The sequence below is a fragment of the Diceros bicornis genome, chromosome X (genome assembly GCF_020826845.1).
Source record: "Diceros bicornis minor isolate mBicDic1 chromosome X, mDicBic1.mat.cur, whole genome shotgun sequence".
NCBI classification, from domain to species: Eukaryota; Metazoa; Chordata; class Mammalia; order Perissodactyla; family Rhinocerotidae; genus Diceros; species Diceros bicornis.
Window position 1 is genome coordinate 45,897,656 of NC_080781.1, and position 18,439 is coordinate 45,916,094.

At 39.8% G+C, this 18,439-nt stretch overlaps 2 protein-coding genes across 3 annotated transcripts in view; both read left to right on the forward strand.

Annotated features, from left to right (window-relative positions):
• FAM120C (family with sequence similarity 120 member C) overlaps positions 1 to 18,439 on the forward strand; it is a 105,201-nt gene that overhangs the window by 38,357 nt on the left and 48,405 nt on the right. For both annotated transcript variants that reach the window (XM_058535916.1, XM_058535918.1), the window contains exons 5-9: positions 13,709 to 13,814; positions 14,423 to 14,499; positions 14,930 to 15,210; positions 16,018 to 16,291; positions 16,941 to 17,112. In XM_058535916.1, the coding sequence (XP_058391899.1) occupies positions 13,709 to 13,814; positions 14,423 to 14,499; positions 14,930 to 15,210; positions 16,018 to 16,291; positions 16,941 to 17,112 (910 nt within the window). The remainder of the gene's footprint in view (positions 1 to 13,708; positions 13,815 to 14,422; positions 14,500 to 14,929; positions 15,211 to 16,017; positions 16,292 to 16,940; positions 17,113 to 18,439) is intronic.
• LOC131401011 (NHP2-like protein 1) lies at positions 17,801 to 18,262 on the forward strand. The gene has a single exon (XM_058535919.1). It carries the CDS (start codon positions 17,821 to 17,823, stop codon positions 18,205 to 18,207), a length of 387 nt encoding a protein of 128 aa, XP_058391902.1. The 5' UTR covers positions 17,801 to 17,820; the 3' UTR covers positions 18,208 to 18,262.

Genomic DNA, 18,439 nt, shown 5'->3' on the forward strand with positions numbered 1-18,439 from the left:
TTACTAGCAGATGCCTTGGAGAGAGGGTCTTTTCATGTTGATATATTTAGGAGATCTGTTGACCTTCTTTGCTGGTATTTTCAGCTCCTTCCCCAGATTTGGGAAGTTCTCAGCTCTTATTTCCTTGAACAAGCTCTCTGTTCCTTTTTCCCTCTCTTCTCCCTTAGGAGTACCTATAATCCTCATGTTGCATTTCCTAATTGAGTCAGATATTTCTCATAGAATTTCTTCATTTCTTTTTAGTCTTAGTTCTCTCTCCTCCTCTATCTAGATTATTACTGCCTTCCTATCCTCAATAATGCTAATTCTTTCCTCTATATTGTCAGCTCTGTTCTTTAAAGATTCCAGATTTTCCTTTATCTCCTCCATTGTGTTTTTCATCTCCAACATTTCTGATTTTTTTTTTTTATAGTTTCAGTCTCTTTTGTGAAGAAATTCCTGATTTCATTGAATTGTCTATCTATATTTTCTTGTAATTCATTGGGCTATTTTATGATAGCTATTTTAAATTCTCTGTTGTTTAGGTTATAAATTTCTATACCTTCAGGATTGATTTCTGGGTGCTTGTCATTTTCCTTCTGGTCTGGAGATTTAATATATTTTTGCATTGTGCCTGCGGATGTTGGCTTATTTTTCCTCATCCTAAATATATCTGGTCACAGTTTCCACCTACTGCCACTTGTTGGGGGTCAAGAGCTGTGTATTCTGAGCCCACTGCGACCCATGGGCGCTCTGGCCAACCGGTTGTGCTGAAGCGCCAGACGTGTAGGAGGAGGGCCTCTCTCTTTCACCTGCCGGATCCCCGGGGCTTCGCGTTCTTCCCTCACTATCTGCTCTCCTGGGGTGCTCAGATGTTGATGGCATTCCCGCCATCAATTCACAGCGTGTGAATTTCCCACAGGCTGTGAGAGAACTTGGAGAGTGATGGTTTTCCCACAGACGGCCGCCCCTCACCCTCTCTCTCTGGGAGCCATGCAGACGTAGAGTCGTTGATTGAATGAGGAGGGGGAGGATTTCTCCTTACCTCTCCCCACTTCCTCCGGGGGGTTCCAACACTTTCACCTTCAGATATACCGCTGTGTGGGTCTCTCAAACATTTTTTTTGTTGTGTGAGTATGCTTTGTTGGTGTGCGAATATCCTTTTAGTTGTATCTCAGGTGGAGAGAGTCTAAAGGGGAAAGCTCACTCCACCGTGATGCTGACATCACTCCCAATGAGTTTTTTTAAGCTTTATAGTTATTGTATTTTTAAGTTCTAAAATTTCCATTTTGTTCTTCTTGATGTATTATATTTCTTTGCTGAGACTTTCTATCTTCCATTTGTTCCAAATGTGTTCCCCTTACTTTCAAGCATTTTTAGAAAGCTGCTTTAAAGTCTTTGCCAGATATTTCCAATGTGTGTCATCTCAGCATTGGCATCTATTGATTGAATTTTTCCATGCAAGTTAGGATTTTACTGGTTCTGCCAAGGGCAAGTAATTTTGGATTTTATCTTGGACATTTTGAATATTATGAGATTTTTTATCTTGTTTCAATATAATGGGGAATGTTGATAGTTTTAAGAGGCAGTTGACCCATTTAGGTTCAGACCATAGTTCTCACCATCCTGTGGGCTGTGGTTTTAGTCTCAGTGCAATTTTCAAAGCTTTTGCAAACCTGCTTAGTCCCATGTGTATGCCACCCAGTGGCCAGTGTGGGACTTGGGTGGTGGTCTGTCTCCTCAGTTCTCAGTCTCTAGTTTAGTGTTCAGGGCTGTTTAGTGTCAGATCGGTACATGTGCAGCTCAGGGTGAGCCCAGGAGTTCTTAAACAACTTTATGGTGTTGCTTCTTGAGCTGCTCTCTCTCGGTAATCTCTTCAGTACTTCCCTGTTCATTGGGCCACCCATTTTCAGTGTCAGGGGCCAAGTAGCAGGAGGACAGAGACAGAGAGAGAAAAAGCATCGGAGGCTCACCCCACCCTCTTGAAAGCACTGCTCCTCTGATTGGAGAGGAGGGTTCCTGGCATTCAGAGTTTTAATATCCTGCTATTCCCCCACTGCCACTGCTGTCACCACAGGTTTGCTTCAGGCTGGCACACCTGAGAACAGAAAAAAGAAAAAGAAAGAAAATGAGGATTTCTGTAAACTTTCTTGAGTTTTCAGAGACCCCTGTCTCACTCTTCAAGCCAGAATAGAGTAGAGTCTTCTCTGGAACTCTCTCTGTCCACATTAATGGATGCTTCCACATTTCAGGCTGCATTATGTCCACACCAGGGGATGCTGGAGGAAACAGAAAGCTAAACTCAACCTTGGTTCAGTGGTATTTGAATTCTGGTCTTCTTCCCCAATCCTCCTGCTACTGTTGATTTTTCAGAGTCCTCAAATAGCTGCTCCTGGTTTTTATAACTACTTTCAGTGGGAACAAGCTAGAGTGTGCTTATTCCATCTTATCCAGGATGGAAACCTCTCTATAGACATTTTTTTTTTTTTTTTTTGTGAGGAGATCAGCCCTGAGCTAACATCCGCCAATCCTCCTCTTTTTTCGCTGAGGAAGACGGCCCTGGGCTAACATCTGTGCCTATCTTCCTCCACTTTATATGGGACGCCGCCACAGCATGGCTCACCAAGCAGTGCGTCGGTGCGCGCCCGGGATCCGAACCAGCGAACCCCGGGCCGCCGCAGCGGAGCGCGCGCACTTAACCGCTTGCGCCACCAGGCCGGCCCCATATAGACACTTTTTTTTTAATGAATAAAGAATGAAATCAGTGTTTGGTTTTGGGGGCATAATTTTTCTTAACAAAATGTTTTGATAGCACAATCCAACATCCAGTACTTCACATTTAACTTTCTAGCATAATCATAGAGTTGTTTTTTATAAAAAGTATACTTGGGCTTTATTTTCCCCAAAAGGCTCACATTCTTTTGATATTCAAATCATTCTCTTTTCAAGTGACTTTCCTGCCATCATCTTTCATAATTTTCACTTCCACCGGTGTTGAACACTAACTACACCAGATCCTCATTTGTCTGTGGCTTCTAGCATGATGTGAGTAGTCCTTTATCATTTTCCTTGTCTTTAGGAAATCCTGACCCTTGTGACAGAGTTGCTCATTCACTTTGTTGATTTGCATTGTACTTTCAGCTGTTTGCCTGAGACAGTTAGGAAGACATTGACCTACAAAGAAAGAAATCCACATGTTGGATAGGGAGAGATACTAGTGTTAAGTAAGGGACACTTTTTAGATGGAGAATGAATTTTCCTTCCATTTTTTTTTATACTGGTAAAATACACGTAAAAAAATTTACGATCTTAACCATTTTTAAGTGTATAGTTCAGTGGTATTAAATACATTCATAATATTGTGCAACCATCAACATCATCCATCTCCATAACTCTTTTCATCTTGTAAAACTGAAAATCTATACCCATTAAATGATAAATCCCCATTTTCGCCTCTCCCCAGCCCCTGGCAACCACCATTCTATCTTCTTTCTCTATGATTTTGACTACTTTAGGTACCTCATATAAATGGAATCATACAGTATTTGTCTTTTTGCGACTGGCTTATTTCACTAAGCATAATATCCTCAAGCTTCATTCATGTTGTAGCATGTGTCAGAATTTCCTTCCTTTTTGAGGCTGAATAATATTCCATTGTATGTAGACTGAGGAAAAATTTTATAAGTGCTCAGTTGAGTGATGAATATTTTTTTCTTTTGATATTTTTATTATTTTTTTTAATTTTTTGTTTAGTGCAGTAATACTGGTTTATAACATTGTATAAATTTCATGTGTACATCATTATACTTCTATTTCTGCAGAGATTACATCATGATCACCATGCAAATACTAATTACAACCCATCACCAAACACATGTGCCGAATTATCCCTTTCGCCCTCCTCCCTCCCCCCTTCCCCTCTGGTAACCACCAATCAAATCTCTGTCTTTATGTGTTTGTTTTTTGTTGTTATTATCTACTACTTAATGAGGGAGATGATAGGGTATTTGACCTTCTCCCTCTGACTTGTTTCACTTTGCATAATATCCTCAATGTCCATCCATGTTGTCACAAATGGCTGGATTTCATTGTTTCTTATGGCTGAGTAGTATTCCATTGTGTATATATACCACATCTTCTTTATCCATTTATCCCTTGATGGGCACTTAGGTTGCTGCTAAGTCTTGTCTATTGTGAATAATGCTGCAATGAACACAGGGATGCATGTATTGTTATGCATTGGTGTTTTCAAGTTCTTTGGATAAATACCCAGCAGTGGAATAGCTGGATCATATGGTAGTAATATACTTAATTTTTTCAGGAATCTCCATACTGTTTTCCATAGTGGCTGCACCAGTTTGCACTCCCACCAGCAGTGTATGAGTGTACCCTTTTCTCCACATCCTCTCCAACACATGTTGTTTCCTGTCTTGTTAATTATAGCCATTCTGACGGACATGAGGTGATATCTCATTGTAGTTTTGATTTGCATTTCCCTGATAGCTAATGATGTTGAACATCTTTTCATGTGTCTGTTGGCCATCCGTATATCTTCTTTGGAGAAATGTCTGTTCAGGTCTTTTGCCCATTTTTTAATTGGGTTTTTAGTTTTTTTGTTGTTGAGATGCTCAGTTCTTTATATATTTTGGAGATTAAGCCCTTATCAGATGTATGGGTTGCAAATATCTTCTCCCAATTGTTAGGTTGTCTTTTCGTGTTGTTGATGGTTTCCTTTGCTGTGAGGAACCTTTTTAGTTTGATGTAGTCCCATTTGTTTATTTTTTCTATTGTTTCTCTTGCCTGGTCAGACATGGGGCTTGAAAATATGTTGCTAAGACCGATGTTGAAGTGCATACTGCCTATGTTTTCTTCTAGAAGTTTCATAGTTTCAGGTCTTACATTCAAGTCTTTAATCCATTTGGAGTTAATTTTTGTGTATGGTGTAAGGTAAAGGTCTACTTTCATTTTTTTGCATGTGGCTGTCAAGTTTTCCCAACACCATTTGTTGAAGAAACTTTCTTTTCTCCATTGTATGTTCTTGGCTCCTTTGTCGAAGATTAGCTGTCCCTAGATGTGTGGGTTTATTTCTGGGCTTCCGATTGTATTCCATTGATCTGTGTGTCTGTTTTTGTGCCAGTACCATGCTGTTTTGGTTACTATAGCTTTGTAGTATATTTTGAAATCAGGGAGTGTGATACCTCCAGCTTTGTTCTTTTTTCTCAGGATTCCTTTAGCTATTCAGGGTCTTTTGCTGTTCCATATAAATTTTAGGATTCTTTGTTCTATTTCTGTGAAAAATGTTGTTGGAACTTTGATAGGGATTGCATTGAATCTATAGATTGCTTTAGGAAGTATGGACATCTTAACTATGTTAATTCTTCCAATCCAAGATCTCAGAATATCTTTCCATTTCTTTGTGTCTTCTTCAATTTCTTTCAGCAATGTTTTATAGTTTCCGGTGTACAGATCTTTCACCTCTTTGGTTAAGTTTATTCCTAGGTATTTTATTCTTTTTGTTGCAATTGTAAATGGGATTGTATTCTTAGTTTCTCCTTCTGCTACTTCGTTGTTAGTGTATAAAAATGCAACTGATTTTTGTATGTTGGTTTTTTATCCTGCAACTTTACCGTATTCCTTTATTACTTCTAAAAGTTTTTTGGTTGATTCTTTAGTGTTTTCTATATATAAAATCATGTCATCTGCAAACAGTAGGAGTTTCACTTCTTCCTTTCCAATTTGGATCTCTCTTATTTCTTTTTCTCGCCTGATTGCTCTGCCTAGGACTTCCAGTACTATGTTAAATAGGAGTGGTGGGAGTGGGCATCCTTGTCTGGTTACTGTTCTTAGAGGGATACCTTTCAGTTTTTCGCCATTGAGGATGGTATTAGCTGTGGGTTTGTCATATATGACCTTTATTATGTTGAGGTACTTTCCTTCTAGACCCATTTTATTCAGTTTTTATCATAAATGGATGCTGTATCTTGTCAAAGGCTTTCTCTGCATCTAGTGAGATGATCATATGATTTTTATTCTTCATTTTATTAATGTGGTGTATCACATTGACTGTTTTGTGAATGTTGAACCATCCCTGCATACCTGGAATAAATCCCACTTGATCATGGTGTATAATCTTTTTAATGTATTGTTGTATGTGATTTGCTAGTATTTTGTTGAGGATTTTTGCATTAATGTTCATCAGTGATATTGGCCTGTAATTTTCTTTTTTTATGTTGTCCTTGTCTGGTTTTGGTATCAGGGTAATGTCAGCTTCGTAGAATGAGTGAGGGAGCTTCCCCCCCTCCTCAATTTTTTGGAAGAGTTTGAGAAGGATAAGTATTAAGTCTTCTTTGAATGTTAGAATGGTAGAATTGACCATGGAAGCCATCTGGTCCTGCACTTTTATTTTTTGGGGGGTTTTTGATTACTGTTTCGATCTCTTTACTGGTGATTGGTCTATTCAAATTCTCTATTTCTTCTTCATCCAGTTTTGGAAGGTTGTATGATTCTAAGAATTTATCCATTTCTTCCAGATTGTCGAGTTTGTTGGCATATAGCTTTTCATAATATTTTCTTATAATCTTTTGTATTTCTGAGGTGTCTGTTGTAAGTTTTCCTCTTTCATTTCTGATTTTAGTTATTTGAGCCTTCTCTCTTTTTGTCTTGGTGAGTCTAGCTAAAGGTTTGTCAATTTTGTTTATCTTTTCAAAGAACCAGCCCTTGGTTTTATTAATTTTTTCTATTTTTTTTTTAGTCTCTATTTCATGTATTTCTGCTCTGATTTTTATTTCCCTTCTTCTACTGATTTTGGGCTTTGTTTGTTCTTCTTTTCCCAGTTCCTTTAGGTGCATTGTTAGATTGTTTTTTTTAGATTTTTCTTGTTTGTTGAGATAGGCCCGTATTGCTATAAACTTCCCTCTGAGAAATGCTTTTGCTGTATCCCATAAATTCTGGCATGTCGTATTTTCATTTTCATTTGTCTCCAGGTACTTTTTGATTTCTCCTTTGATTTGTTCATTGACCCAGTTGTTGTTCAGTAGCATTTTGTTTAATCTCCACATATTTGTGGCTTTTCTGATTTTCTTCTTATAGTTGATTTGTAGTTTCATACTGTTGTGGTCAGAAAAGATTCTTGGTATTATTTTAAACTTCTTAAATTTATTTAGACTTGTTTTGTGGCCCAATATGTGTTCAATCCTGGAGAATGTTCCACGTGCATTGGAAAAGAACGTGTATTCTTCAGTTTTTGGATGGAATTCTCTGTATATATCTACTAGGTCCATCTGTTCTAGTGTGTCATTTAAGGCCAATGTTTCCTTATTGATCTTCTGTTTGGATGATCTATCCATTGGTGTAAGTGGAGTGTTAAAGTCCCCTACTATTATTCTGTTATTGTCTATTTTTCTTTTTATGTCTGTTAATAATTGCTTTATATATTTAGGTGCACCTACATTGGGTGCATAGATATTCACAGGTGTTATATCCTCTTGTTGGATTATTCCCTTGATCATTATGTAATGCCCCTCTTTTCTCTTTTTACAGTTTTTGTTTTAAAATCTATTTTGTCTGATATGAGTACTGCTACCCCAGCTTTCTTTTCATTGCCATTTGCATGGAGTATCTTTTTCCATCCCTTCACTTTCAGTTTGTGAGTGTCTTTAAGTCTGAAGTGTGTCTCTTCTATGCAGCATATATATGGGTCTTGTTGTTTTATCCAATCAGCCACCCTATTCCTTTTAATTGGAGCATTTAGTCCATTGACATTTAAAGTAACTATTGATGATTATCTACTTACTGCCATTTTTTAAACTTTTTATTTTCTTAGTCTTTTAGTAGTCCTTCTCTCTTCCTTTCTCCTTCTATTCAGAATCGATGGTCTCTTTAGTTTGACCTCTGTCTGAAAGCTCTACTCTTTAACTCCCCTCTTCCCTCAATTTTTGTTTTTGATATCATATCTAACCTCTTTTTTGTGCATTTGTATCCATTACCCTCTTATCATGGAAATAGACAATTTTTCCTCTTTGTGGTCTTCTCCTTTCCCCTTAAATCAGTCCCTTTAACATTTCTTGTGGCACTGGTTTCTTGGTGACAAACTCCTTTAATTTTTGCTTGTCTGGGAAACTTTTGATCTCTCCTTCCATTTTGAATGATAACCTTGCCGGGTAGAGTATTCTTGGTTGTAAGTTTTTTCCTTTTAGCGCTTTAAATATATCGTGCCACTCTCTTCTAGCCTTTAAGCTTTCTGCTGAGAAGTCAGCTGAGAGCCTTATGGGGTTTCCTTTGTATGTAACTTGTCTTTCTCTTGTGGCTTTTAGGATTCTGTATCTTTAATTCTGGAGATTTTGATTATGATGTGTCTTGGTGTGGGCCTCTTTGGGTTTATCTTGTTTGGTGCTCTCTGTGCTTCCTGTACCTGGATGTCTGTTTCCTTCCTTAGGTTAGGAAAATTTTCATCTATTATTTCTTCAAATAGATTCTCTGCCCCTTTGTCTCGTTCTTCTCCTTCCAGGACACCTATAACACGGATGTTAGTGCGCTTGATGTTGTCCCAGAGGTCCCTTAGACTGTCTTCACTCTTTTTAATTCTTTTTTCTTTTACCTTTTTAGCTTGGGTGATTTCTCGTCTTTCGTCCAGCTCGCAGATCCGTTCTTCTGTATCCTCTACTCTGCTTTTGAGTGAGTCCCTCTAGTGAATTTTTCATTTCCAGTATTGTATTCTTCATTTCTGATTGGTTCTTTTTTGTATCTCTCATTTCTTTGTTGACATTCTCACTGAGTTTATCTATTCTTCTCCCCAGATCAGTGAGCATCCTTCACACTCTTTGTTTGAACTCTCTGTCGGGTAGGTTGCTCATTTCTGTTTCACTTCCTTCCTTTACTGTGGTTTTATCCTGTTCCCTTACTTGGAATGTATTCCTTTGCCTCCTCATTTTGCCTCTTTCCCTGTGTTGTGTCTGTGTATTAGGTAGGTCAGCTATGTTTCCTGCTCTTGGATAGGTGACCTTATATACATGATGCCTTAGGAGGCCTTCAGTGTGCTTCCCTCAGTTCTCAGTGTTCCAGGGGTGACCCCTATGTGGGCTATGTGTGTCCTTCTGTTGTGGCATGTTTGTTCTCCCTGTAGGCACCCACGGAGGCTGAGTTGTGCTCCTGGCCAGCTTTTGTAATGCTCATCTGCTTGTAGTTGTTGTGGGCCCTTCAGTCTCTTTATCGGGTGTGGGGAGTCCCAGCACAGTTGGCTGCAAGTTCTAACACTACATTTGTGTTTCAGTATTTCTTTTAAGTGAGTAGGCTCCCAGCGTGGCAGGTTGTTAGGCTCAGGGGCTTCCAAATGCTATAAGCCTCCAGCCTTTAGGTCTCTTGTCCACTCTCTGAGGATTGCAGCTGGGTGGGGCTTGTTTCAGGCATGGGAGCACCCAATTGTTTCAGGCTTTGGAAGGTGGGGCAAATCCCCTATGTGGGTCTTTGAGAAGCACAAGTCTTCTGCAGCTGACAAGCCCTGCCACCCACAGGTCCACACACACAGTCAACACAGTCCTGCGCCGTGTGCGTGCTCCGACCTCCTGAAGTGGACCCAGTCTCTCCACGGCGGGAGCCCCACAGACTCCACCATTCCCCACACTCGCCACCTGCTACTTATGCATGCCCTGCCCCACTGAAGTGGGCACAGTTGCCAGGCTGCAGAGAATCCAGCCACCAATCTATGCAGGCCCACAAGTTGCCTGAGGCTTGTTGTTGGATGGGGCCTGTCTCTAGGGTGGGCTGCCTGCCCTAGCTGAGCTGGATTAAATCGGTGCTCTAGGGGCTGGGGCAGACCCTTGGCTAGCAGGCCCCAGGGAGAACTCCCATTGTGTCTGTGTCAGCACGCCCACACCAGGCCACAACAATGGCCGCCGCCAATGTCCCAGTCCCTGGAGAGGTCTCCCCTCTCACTGCAGTGCACTCAGAGCCTATCAGGTGAGTCTCTTTTCACCAAAGCACTGTGCACTTTTCTTTCTGGTGATTTGAGGTTGCTTTCTGAAACGGGTGAGTTTGCAAGTGGGCCCTTTAAGAGTTGGTTTTAATTTCTTTGTGCACCAGCTTTTCTGGGGGTACGCCCCAATGTTTTAGTAGCAGGCAAAGTCAGATATTATGCCACTCATCTCGATTTTGCTGGGTCCACAAAGTGCCTACAGCGGGAGCGCTCCCCGTCTCAGGGCCCCACTCCTCCAGGGAGGGCTCCGTACCTTTGGGCAGTCCCCAGGTGGCCCTGAGGCACTCGGCTTGTGAAGGCGGTGCTTTTCCTCTCCAGAAGGGAGTTTCTGCCTCTTCCACCTCAATTATGATTTGCCTTTGTTGCAGGAGTTCCTCTTATCCAGTTTTCAGTTCTCTCTCGTGTGTAATTTTTCCATGAGTAGTTGTAAATTGGCTGTGTCCGTGGGAGAAGGTGAGTTCAGAGTCTGCTTACACCACCATTTTGACTTCTCCCTCCCCCGAGTGATGAATATTGTTAATGTTATAGCTTTTGCTTCCCTTTGTAGCTTCATGAATTTTGCAACTTGGATAATAACTATTCTTAATAACAGGGATCTCCCCTTTCACTAAAAAAAAAAGACCAAAAAAAAATAGAGACTTTGCTCCTAATTCCACCTTATGGAATAAGAAACAATGTTTCTTAGTCTCCTTTATATGTGCATTTTGATGTGGCAATCATCTCAATGTAAAAATTTTTAACCTGCTTTTTTCACTTAACATTATGTCTTAAACCATTTTTCATTGTTGCTGTATACTTTTTATAAACAGCGTTTTTGACAGTTGTAGAATTATGAGGAGAGTTCTTCTAAACAAACATACAAAAACTGCTAGGTAATAGTGTCAAAGTGTGGAGTTCTACTCTGCTGCCTGTGGGCTCTGTGGAGCTATAAAAGAAAAGAGTAGGACTTTATCAATTACGATCACATGTCAAATACTAAATGAACTTCTACAGACAAGGTCCCATGCTAGACACTAGGATATAAATGTGAATAAACCATTCTTTGTCCTCACAGAACTTGAGGTTAAATGAGGAGACCGAAGCAAATAAATAAGTACAACAAGGAAAAAACACAGTACAGTTTTCATAGAAGTGGTGCCCCTTGAGGGAAGAGTAAATGTTTCCCTGTCAGGTCTTAGAACAGAGTGGTACGTTGAAGGAAGTATACATAATTCGGTATCTCAGGGGATTGGGTCATAGATCTATTCTCACTGACGTTGAATAGTTTACAAGATATTGTTAAGTGCAAAAAAGAAGTTGAAAAACAATGTGAGGATATGATTCCATTTATGTGAAAAAAGCAAAACCATATTGGTGTGCATACATATATGTATATAAACACAGCAAAAGTTATGACAAGACATATACCAAACTGGTAACAGAAGTCACTACTGGGGAGGAGAGTGGGTGCAGAGATGGAGATATTAAGGAAGATTCCGTGTATGACTTGTATCTTTTAGGAGATTGTTTTCAATTATTATGTGTGTTATTAAATATAATAAGGAAATAATAATGAATACATAAATAATGGAACCTTGATACACTGGAATGTTATTCAACCCTGTAGATATCATTATGTAAGTCAGTAATTTGCAAAAATTCTTTAGATTTGGAACCCTTTTTTCAAACAATTATAATTAAGTCCAATTTTTTGAGAAAGCAGACTGCTTTTGTTTCTAAGTGAGGCTGGAGGACCTGGAGATCTTGATTTCTGTGTTTGTGTGCCTGCACGCATGTAAATAAAGAGATCGGGAATGCTTTATAGATCCTGGAGTGTTAACAATTACATACTCTGAAAGATAAGATTATAAATGTTTTAAATTTTCCTGTTTTTGATGACGCATTTTAATTTTTCTCTAAGAAACAAGTATTTGTTATAGTTAGGAGATGATTTTTTTGGTAGAAAATACTTAACATTGGGGCTATATGGTGAATTGGGCAATCTCATGCATTGATGATGAGAATATAACTTGAGACATCTGTTTTGGAAAGAGATTTAGTATCATGTGTCAAGAGTCTATGAAAATGAACATATCCTTTGACCTAGTAATTCTACTTCTAAAAATATGTCCTATGAAAGGACCCAATAAAGTTACAGAAAAATATGCTTATCAGGGGCCAGCCCAGTGGCATAGTGGTTAAGATTGCGCCGTCCGCTTCAGTGGCCCAGGGTTCACAGCTTCGGATCCTGGGTGTGGACCTACACACCGCTCATCAAGCCATGCTGTGGCAGCATCCCACATACAAAATAGAGGAAGATTGGCACAGAGGTTAGCTCAAGGCCAATCTTCCTCACCAAAAAAAAAAAATATATATATATATATATATGCTTATCAGAGCATTATTTATAATGAGAAATTAGAAATGACTTTAATATCTTATATTCCATTTGATGAAATATTATGAAGGTCATAAAATTATATTCAAGAGAATTTAAAAATTACATTGGAAAAGGCTTGATAAGGAAAAGCCCCTTCTCGGTCAACCCCAATCTCATAGAGGTAAATACTATTTTTACTTCTGTTGCCATAGACAAGTTTTGCTTCTGCTTGAACTTTATATGTACTCTTTTGTGTCTCTTCTTTCACTGAGTATAATGTCTTTGAGATTTATCCATATTGTTGCATGTATTAGTCAGTACTTTGTTCTTTTTTTGTTACTATAATTACCACAATTTATCCATTCTTCTATTGATGTACATTTGAGTTATTTCCAGTTTGAAGCTATTATGAATAAAGCTGTTGTTGGCGTTCTTGTCCATACCTTTTGGTGGACATATGTACTCATTTCTCCTGGGTAAATATTAGGAGTAGGCTTGCTGTGCCATATGGTAAATATGTGTTTAACTTTATAGGAAGTTGCCAAACTGTTTTCCAAACTGTACCAATAAACATTTCCATCAGCAATGTACTGGAATTCCAGTTGCTCCACATCCTTGCCAGTGCTTGATATTTATAATCTTCAATTTTAACCATTCTGGTGGATATATAGTGATGTCACATTGTGGTTTTTGTATATGTTTAAGTGCTTTTGGTTTTAATGTTCATACCTTTTGAACCAATAATTCCACTTTTGGGACATTTTCCTAAGAACATAATCTGAAATCCAGCAAAAACTTATATGTACCTATGTGTTCTTTGCTGCATAACTTATAATAGCCAAATGTGAGAAATAACCTAAATGTTGGGTATTAGGGAAATATATAATTTATGATACATTTATAATGATAAAATGTACAGGCATTCAAAATTATCTTATAATAAAAGGATATGAAATTATACATAGAATGTGGTATCAACTATAGAAAAATATGTGTATTAAAATAGACCAGCAATATTTCACCAAAAAAAAAAGGATTATTTTAAAAAATACTGGAAGGAAATACACGAAAATATCTTTGGGTGGTGGTACTATGTAATTTTTTTCTCCCATCCTTATGTATGTTTTCTAATGATCATGTGACCATTTTAGAATAGCATAAAATGTAAGTAAACTTTATTTATTTATTTTTAAACTCAATTTTTTTCTAAGTATTCCAGATTTTACGTTTTTTAATGCTTTCTCCCTATGTAATCTTTTCTATAACATGAAAAATTGCTCTCTTGAGTTTCTTTAAATATTTGATTTCTGCTACTGCTTTGACTCTCAAATTATAAATTGTGTGAAAAAAACACTCTCATCTTGTTTCTTCTTCTGAACATCTGATGTTCCAACATCCAGTCCAGGACAGAAGATAAAATAGAGAGATTCAAGAAAGCAGTTGAATACTATTCAGTCACAACCAAACTCTCTTCGCTGCCAGTAGTGGGTCCCTCTTCCTTTCTAGGTAAGTCTTCCATGTGTCCCCGAGCTGCTCTGTCCATAGGGGAAACTAAGTTAGTCCCTCAGGAACTCCTGGGCCAGAATGGAATCACTTGTTTGTACTGCACTCTCCTAGAGGTCATTCCTGTTTGGTAGACCTTCTCCTTTTGATTTCCAAGTAGTAAGAGTGAGAGTGACATGAGATAGGGTCCTGATTTCTCAAATTTATAGATGGTGTCCAATGCCATTTCCTTAGATTGGGCTTCTTTTTTTTTAATTTTTTGTTTTTAGATTGGGCTTCTTTTGATGCTAACCTCCATTGTGGCCTGGTATATGTAAAATGGCCCTGTCTTCGGGGTCAGGCCTGAGTTTGAATTCCACCTCTGCTGCTTACTAGCTGTGTGATCTTGGCAGGTCACATTTGCATGAAATGTCACTCGTGATACCTACTATATAGGGTTGTTATCAGATGTAATAATTTATATAAGGTTCCCAGCATGGCACATAGTTGCTGTTCAATAAACTGTAACTTATTTATTAATAATAATTTTTCGTGTGATATGGGGTTAGCAGAATCTAACATGGTAGAATTATTAGGATTGCCTAAAGTATAGCCCTTTCTCTTGGCTTCAGGTTTTCGGAATAATCGGCTTGGAAATCCTCCCCTTCCACGAAATCAGATGGGCACTATCTCTGCTGGAAAGCCTATGGTAATATATTTTAAGAGGCCTGAGACCATTTGTTAGCACTAGACCCAGATTGCTTCCTGATTTTTGTAATATGAGTTAAGGAGTTAGGGTGATCCAGTGTTATCAGAATGTCAAGGCTATATATACCTATATCACACTCTCAACTTGAGGCTGGCAGACTATGTAAAGAAAACATCCAAATCAGTAACCACTAGGGCATTGTGAAGATAGATTAGCTAATGTCAAAGAATGATTCTAGGAGACGTGAATTGATCCATTGTCCTGCCTCTGGAGGATTCTGTCCATACATCACTGTTAGAATTATTTCTTGTTATTCTCAGTAGGTTCTTTGTATCGCAACAATCCCTGCTACTGCATCATCCACTATGAGGGAACCATCTTGGAGCCTGGTAAAATGTTAAATAGCTTTTCTGTCTGTTTTATTCTTTAGTTTTCTCACCACGTGCCCCAGAAAATGAAATATCCACCACCATTCCCAGTGGGACCCAACTCCTCTCTTCTCTTCTCCTCCCATGCTTTGGGGGAATCCCATGCTTTTTCTGAGGATCCCATGCTGCAGGACAGCCCCTTTGCCAATTGGGCTGTCTCTTATGACTCCTCTGCATCCCAATTTCCCAATTACCTGACTTCCAAAGCCTCACCTCCTTTGGGACCAGACTCTTCCCACTCCTCTTCCTCTGATGGTGATGAACCAAATGGAGCCAGCTCTGAGTAAGTATCTGTTTAGGCACCCAAGGGAACAGATTTTTGAAGCATCTGTATTCTTCTGCTGGTAACCTGCGTAGGGGTGTGGGGAAGTGTATGTTTCTGGCTTTTCTCTGTGTCTCTTTGCTTTTAAGCAAAGTAGGAAAATTCTCTCTATGCTTGGCCAATTCATGGTTATTTTGACCTTGTATAGGTGGTAATTTTCAGATACCCAGGCCACTGAGGTAAAAGGAAGCATAGCAGCTGGTTAGGGAAGCCCTGGTATGGGTGTGCTATATATCATTGCTGTCATTTCTCAATTTGTGAGGGGGGTAGATTGAATGTAAAAACAAATGAAAACAACTTATAGAGTTGAAGTATTGGAACAGTTGAGAAGTAACTAAGTAACTTTGTAACTATCGCTTAGTAACTAAGACAGGGTTCTTAGAGGATTAAAACAGTGGGATTTTGTACTAGCTCATTTGTTCTTAGATTATTCTTCCAAGCAGATTGTTCCTGGGAAACAGAGCTGCTTTGAGGTTTCAATTGTAATTATGTTCTTAGAACATAAGCAGCCTCTAAATATGGCCTCTTACAAGGTGTAAAGTATTCAGAATAGTTCCCACGACTTTTGATCTCCTTGATTTGTGTCAGATGAAAGAAGCCAGGAGGGCAGTGATGGCCACTGAGAGGAAAATCAGGTCCAGTGCTAACCCAGTGTCCTGACTTCCAGAACATTTGTAAGATTCCTTGGCATCAGAACAGACATCTTGAGTTGGAATATCTTTATCAACCTCCTTTCTCTCTTCTGCACTGTCTTCCTAAATTTTTTAGTCACATCACAGAAACACTTCAGCAGCAGCCTGGATGGGAGGATCCAAATGGTGACAGAGGGTCCTGGGTACAGCCCATTGATGCTGGAGTTTCAGATGCCAGCCTGGGTGATGGTGAGCCCCACATCCCATCTCTGCTATCTATGTCTACGAGGAACCACATGGACATCACCATTCCACCCTTACCTCCAGTAGCTCCAGAAGTCTTGCGGGTTGCCGAACATAGACACCGAAGGGGTCTTATGTACCCGTATATCTACCACATCCTCACTAAGGTGAGAAAGCACATTAATACCTACCTCCCTGCTCTTAACACTATACTTCACACTTCCTAGAACTGTAAGTTACCAGAGAAAGTTCTGATCATTGGTGTCTGAAGGGAGATAGGAGGAATCCAAGTGTACTGGGGTCTTTCATTGTATTAAGGGCCTCAAGTGAGGCGAGACCAGCAGGAGATGGGACTGTGCTGTAAATGAGGCTCCAAGAAGAGAAGTGTAATTGTGAGATTTCAAAGAAGATAATGCACCAAGTTGGTGGACTCTGGTCTAGGGATGGACACAATCTAAGAAGAGACTTTATGCCCTTGTTCTTTACCTCCTCCTCTGCTTCTCCAGAGCTATTCCTCTTCTCCAGTGTTACCATACAAATCCATCCCCAGCAAAATGTCTAAGATAGACTTTCCCCATTTAGTCAGCTATAGTCAGTCATAGCAGAGACTTTAAACATAAAACATAGCTTTTAAGCTAGCTATGGTCAGCTGAGCTTGTTACAGCTTCTTTTTAGTCTGAAACTCTGTCTAAATACAAGTAGAAAATTTAGCAACTAGGCTACAAAGGCTACAGTTCATTACTGGTTCTTCTCAGCTCAATTCCAAACCTTGAGGTAACTCATTTTCTCTTTTCCCCTGGACCATTTTCTTGTTAGGGTGAGATTAAGATCCCTGTATGTATTGAGGATGAGTGTAACATGGAGCTGCCTCCAGCTGCTCTCCTGTTCCGGTCAGCTCGTCAATATGTATACGGGGTCCTTTTCAGTCTGGCAGAGACACAGCGGAAAATGGAACGCCTGGCCATACGACGGCGGCTGCCTGTGGAAGGTGAGTTAGTTCTGGCTTTGACAGTTCTCTCATAGGTTGACATAGAGCAAAAATGTCTGTGTAAACACATCATACTTCTGGCTATGGGGCAGTCTTTGAGAAAATGCATAATTCACCAGAATACATATTGGTATGGGAAATGCATTAACTTAAGCCCCAATTCTTTAATCATTAAGCATTCAGAGTGATTACTACTTATAAGAACCATGCTGGACTTTGGAATGTAGAAGTGTATCTGACACAGTCTCTCCTCCTCAGTAAGGTTTTGTTTTGGAATTTGATCCTGTAGGTAGTTGGAGCCATTGATGTTTTAAGCTGCAGGGCGACATGGTCAAATTAGTGTGTTCAAAAGAACCCTCCTAGATTTCTGGTTCTTGGACGATGGAGTAAATATACTTTTCCCTATTCCTCCTGCTAAATGCAACTAAAAGCCCAGGATATTACATATAAAAGAAACACAAGACACTCTAGAACGTGAAGAGAAGGCAAACTAGCTAAGGACCTTGGGATCCAAGGAATGACACAGTGGTGAGTTAGTTCCCTGGGTTTTCTTTTTGCTTCATATATCCCAGACTGGGTGCGGGACAAGCTGGCAGCCCAGAAACGCGAACAGGTGCAGACCAATAAAAGCCCCAAGAGGCCAAGGCAAGTGCTCATGTTCTGACGTCGTCTGTGCTCCGAAGGTGGCGAGACCGCAGAACTACAGCCATGACTGAAGCTGATGTAAATCCAAAGGCCTACTGCCTCGCAGACACCCACCTCACCGAGAAACTATTGGACCTTGTTCAGCAATCGTGTAACTACAAGCAACTTGAGAAGGGAGCTGATGAGGCTATCAAAACCCTCAACAGAGGCATCTCTGAGTTCATTGTGATGGCTGCAGAAGCCAAGCCCCTGGAGATCATCCTGCACCTACTGCTGCTGTGTGAAGACAGGAATGTCTCCTATGTGTATGTGTGCTCCAAGCAGGCCCTGGGTTGGGCCTGTGGGGTCTCCAGGCCTGTCATTGCCTGTTCTGTCACCATCAAAGAAGGCTCACAGCTGAAGCAGCAGATCCAATCAATTCAGCAGTCCATTGAAAGGCTCTTAGTCTAAACTGGTGGCCTTTGCCACACCCTCCCTGTTGACTCCTCCCCCAGAGGTTGTGTATCATATTGTCTGTGTTACCATGTAGTATTTCCAGCTACTTTCTATTTATAAAATATTTCAGTACTAAAAAAAAAAAAACCTAAGAAAAGCCTCCTCTCTCTAGCCAAAGGACCCAAAAGGAACAACCTAGCAAGCAGAAAATTTTTATATAATAACCACTCTACTCCAGCCAAACATC